This window comes from Mastomys coucha, unplaced genomic scaffold, assembly GCF_008632895.1.
Source record: "Mastomys coucha isolate ucsf_1 unplaced genomic scaffold, UCSF_Mcou_1 pScaffold16, whole genome shotgun sequence".
Classification (NCBI taxonomy): domain Eukaryota; kingdom Metazoa; phylum Chordata; class Mammalia; order Rodentia; family Muridae; genus Mastomys; species Mastomys coucha.
Genome location: NW_022196898.1, coordinates 36,840,601 through 36,844,792, shown reverse-complemented (window position 1 = coordinate 36,844,792; position 4,192 = coordinate 36,840,601). Strand labels below are relative to the sequence as shown.

The window sequence follows — 4,192 nt, the reverse complement described above, 5'->3', positions numbered from 1 at the left end:
AAAAAAAAAAAAAAAAAAAGTAAAAAAGAAAGGTTATGTGTGGAGTACTGAGGGCGGATGGCTTCTGTGAAGAGGATCAGCCCTAACTACCCTAACCCTACCCATCTTACAGTAGGTGCATCAGGCAGGGTTGGGGGATGGGAGTGCTTGGGGCGCAACAGCACTTCCAGCCCCCTCCCCCACAAAACAGGAGAAGAGAATACTGTGGCAGCACCCCACCTCTCAAACTACAAAGGAACTCTTTCCTGGCACTTGTCTGTGAAGATCAGTTCTTCTAAGGTGAGGCTATTAAATCTCAATGAAGCTCTCTACCTTGAATCTGTCTCCTAGGTGGTGCCCTCTGTCTATATCCACAGGTACTAAACTCAATGAGTCATAGAAAAGTGAGTCAGGCCGGCAGTGGTGGTGCATGCCTTTAATCCCAGCACTTGGAAGGCAGAGAGGCGGATTTCTGAGTTCAAGGCCAGCCTGGTCTACAGACCGAGTTCCAGGACAGCCAAGGCTACACAGAGAAACCCTGTCTCGAAACCCCTCTCCCCCCCCTCCAAAAAAATTGAGTCAGGTGGGCCAGATGTGCTGAGGACTCTTCCTCACTTCCTCCTCTAGTCAACTAGAGGGAGATTCTGAAACTTAACCTTTTGAGCTCACTCCTCTGCCTTTGCCTGCCTCATCAGATAAGCTTCTAGCACTAGAATCCCGTCCTGTTAATGGTAGAGCCATTTGAAGTATTCAGAGATGCAGGGAGAACTGAACACCAGGCCCATAGCACTCAGAGCACAAACAGGTCTAAGATCAGGCATTTAGGAAGAACACACTGACCACCATACCTAGGGCCAGACTGATTTGACCTAGGGGAACCGGAATGTCCAGGATAGCAGGCAACTCAGAGATTTGGGCTAGGGAGTATGGCAAGCCCAAGGGCAGAAAAGGTGAGGGGCAGAGGGAAAAGGAAAGCTCTAGGCTGCTCAGGAGCTGGGAACAATCCTCTCCAGGACTGGTGGGGAGGGGAGGAGTGGGGGAGGGGAACCTCTGGGCTTGGCCCGTTCCCTGTTAATTGCCTGGAGATCCTCCAGGAAGTTAAGCAGGAAGAAAAGGGAAGAAGATGGAGTCATAAGACATTCTTCCAGTCAAGTCCTGCTATCATGTAGCCCCTATGACTTCAATCTCCAACTCTGGACCCTTTGAGTCTTTTCCCTGTCACCCATGTTCCCTAGCAACAGCTAAGTACAAGTGGTTGCCTGCACAGTGGCTGGGGATTCTGGTTACACCCTGGAGTAGCCAGCCAGGCAGCCACAGGCTTCCTCCTCCAATTCAGGAAGAGCTAAGACAGGTTCTAAGGAACTGGGGGTGAGGAAGACCACGACTCAGTTTAGTCCTTTTGGGAGTCAAGGGGAATGACTTAGAGGTGATAGCCTGGTGTTCCCCTCTTAAGTGTCACAACCAACCCAAGTGTTGGGGTCCCTTTTTGAGACCCATTTACAACTTCATCTCAAAAGGATTCAATAGAGAAAGAAATTGCCTCTCTGTCCTGCCTCATAATGAAAAGAAAATGGATGGTATATATCTACTCCAAGGGCTATCCTATATCCAAAGGCCACCAAAAATCAGAGGGGCTTGTTCATGGAGCCCCAACTCTCAGGGAATAAGACATACCAGAAGGCTCCACAACTCGACATCCCATAACTACTTCTCTTTCCTCAGGCATAGCTCACCTCTGAACTTTGTCTCACCCCCAGCAGGGAGAAGCAGTAGAGACCTGGGTCCAGTTCTTGCCCTGCCTACCAGAGCCTTGGCACCTGGGCCAAGAAGCCAATGGATCAGAGGGTGCAAGGTAAAGTACTGAGTGTTTACATCACACACACACACACACACACACACACACACACACACACTCGATGCCTAGCTTCACTCAGGCCCTTGAGGCCCTTCTAAGGTTCTGAAAAGAGTCTGGCTTCAATCTGCACTGCACTCCCAAGCCAGACCCAGGCCTTATTTGACCCATTTCAAAGTTTCAGCGACGGGGATTGGACACGCTCCTTGGGATGGAGGAAGAGAGAATATGGAGGGCCACTTGTGTTCTCTCAAAAATCAAGGTGGCTTGACACCCTGAATAGGAACCAAGACAGCATGGAGCCTCAGGGGAATGTTGAGCCAGATGGATGAACAGTCAGCCATACTGTAAAATTCACAGGCAATTCTGCTTGGGACCCCTCCCTCCCAGGCCTTTGGGCCCTAGGATTTCACTTTACACAAGTTCCACACCCTAAGGGGCTGAGTCATGCCCTCACTCAGTACCAAGGCCCCCCTCTACACTCTATTTTGAAAATTCCCAGAGGCACCCCTACCCCCTACACACACAACCTTTTCCTTGGAGGAAAGGTGATAAACACAGCAGGCTTTCCGCCCCACCCTCCCACCTGGCCAGGTGCTGGAATGGGGAAGGCCCTTCTCTTGGCGGGTTGAAACAACCACATGGCTGACACTGGTCTCCCTGGCTGGAGAGGCTCACTAATGGGATGCGAAGGCAACTCCAGGTTCCCACAATCCCCCACCTCACTAAGGTTGTCTGTACTGGATCTCTCAAGCACACGGGGCCAAGTCTGAGCTGGAGACATATGGAAGGATGTTCTTCTAGAGCTGAGGGCTAAACCGGTTATGGCAGAGTTACCCGGCCAGGCAGACCTATTTTTAACTAAGTCGTCTCCAAACATTCAACGACCCTCCCAACTTCCGAGTTCTTAGAAATTGCTCCAAGAAAGTTTGTTAGGCGCCAACTCTACATCCCCCCTAACCCTCTGTGGACTGGGACCCTTCGCAACCGTTCGTCCAGCCAGAGAAACCCGAACTGGAGGCAACTATCAATGGAGACCCGGGGCTCAAGCGGGGCTCCGCAAAGGGGTTGGGAATCGCGGTATTAGAAACGACACACCACCGGGCCGCTCCCCCAACGTAAGCCCGAAGTCTCGGCCGCTACGAGGGAGGGTTGAGGGCGAACTGAGCACGCGGCGCTGCCCGCCAGGTGCCGGCCCAGTCGCCTCCGTTATGTAAGCGGCGGTGGGCTCCCGCCCGAGAGAGCAGGCCCGGTACCCCTGCCCCTCCGCCCGCTCCGCGCACGGCGACCGTGCCCTCCCGAACGTTATGCAACCGCAGTAGGGCCCGCGACGGCCGCGCTACTTACCCGGGCGGGCCAATGTGGGTATCCCTTCATCTTCGCAAACACCAGGTCCCCGCACTTGTACTCTTTCTGCCGGTTGGATCGCGACATGGCGGGGCCGCGAGCGCCCCGGGCTCCGCGCCGAGCCGGGAAGCGCGAGCCCAAGTTTGCGCGTGCGGCGGTTGCGGCGCCGCTGCGCTCCGGCCCTCGCGCGGCCCCCGCCTCGATGCCGGCCCCCGACGCGAGCTCCGGAGCAGCCACGGCGTCTGCGCCCGCGCACCGCTCGGACCGGGCGGGCGCGATACGGGCTCGGTTGGCAACGCTCGGCTCCGGGAGCGCTCGTGCGGTTGTTTGTGTTTGAAATTCAATTGCTCCCTCCTCAGCGCGAGGCCGCTTCCTCCACCCTCAGCGGCCCACTCCTCCCCTCGCGCTCCCGCCCGCGGCGGTTCGATATGCGCAGCCAATCGACGTCTACAGCCTGCCCGGGCCTCCCGCCCAACCTGGAGGCCGCCAGGCAGAGCTCAGAGGCACAGGCCGGAGAAGCCGAAGGCCGAGCGCGCCGAGTGGGCTTTGTGTGCGGGCGGGTGGTGGGTGCCAGCCAAGGGGAGCTCGCGCTTGTTGGACAAGCTGCACGTGCCCCTCCCCTGGCTCCGCTGGGCGCCCTGGCCAGGCGGGGCCTACTGTGGCCTTCTTTGCGCCTTGTCCCCCACCCCCCCCACCACGTGCCTTGTCCCAACTCGCGTATTTGCTAGGCGCCTCTCTGACTTCTAGCTAGTTAGAGGGCCAAGGTACCCCCACCCCCCACCCTCCGGGCTTCCACGTGCTTCTGTTGGCGGCAGTGTTCAGAGTTCGAGTCCCACTATCTCAACCTACTAGCTAGAGGAAAGGCTCGAAATTAGCAGCTGTATCTGGAATTCCACCAATGACCCTCACTAGAATAAGGAGGTCCTAAACGGTAAAGAGAGTTGGATACCACTAAATCTAGTTTGGAGATTTATAATACTATTAATTTGAGAGGACTTTACGAAAGTGGAGTCT

The 4,192-nt window shown here is 55.7% G+C and overlaps 1 protein-coding gene and 1 long non-coding RNA gene across 2 annotated transcripts in view; both read right to left on the bottom strand.

Moving 5' to 3' along the window:
- Nucleotides 1–3,733, bottom strand: part of Hdgf (heparin binding growth factor) — a 9,554-nt gene extending 5,821 nt beyond the window's left edge. The window contains exon 1 of the mRNA XM_031374306.1: nt 3,179–3,733. Coding sequence (XP_031230166.1) covers nt 3,179–3,265 — 87 coding nt within the window. The 5' untranslated portion in view covers nt 3,266–3,733. The remainder of the gene's footprint in view (nt 1–3,178) is intronic.
- LOC116093099 lies at nt 1,339–3,143 on the bottom strand. The gene is made up of 2 exons (XR_004119627.1): nt 2,553–3,143; nt 1,339–1,796 (listed from the first exon to the last, which is right to left on the bottom strand). It is a non-coding gene; the product is annotated as an uncharacterized LOC116093099 (long non-coding RNA).
- Nucleotides 3,734–4,192: the final 459 nt, after the last annotated feature.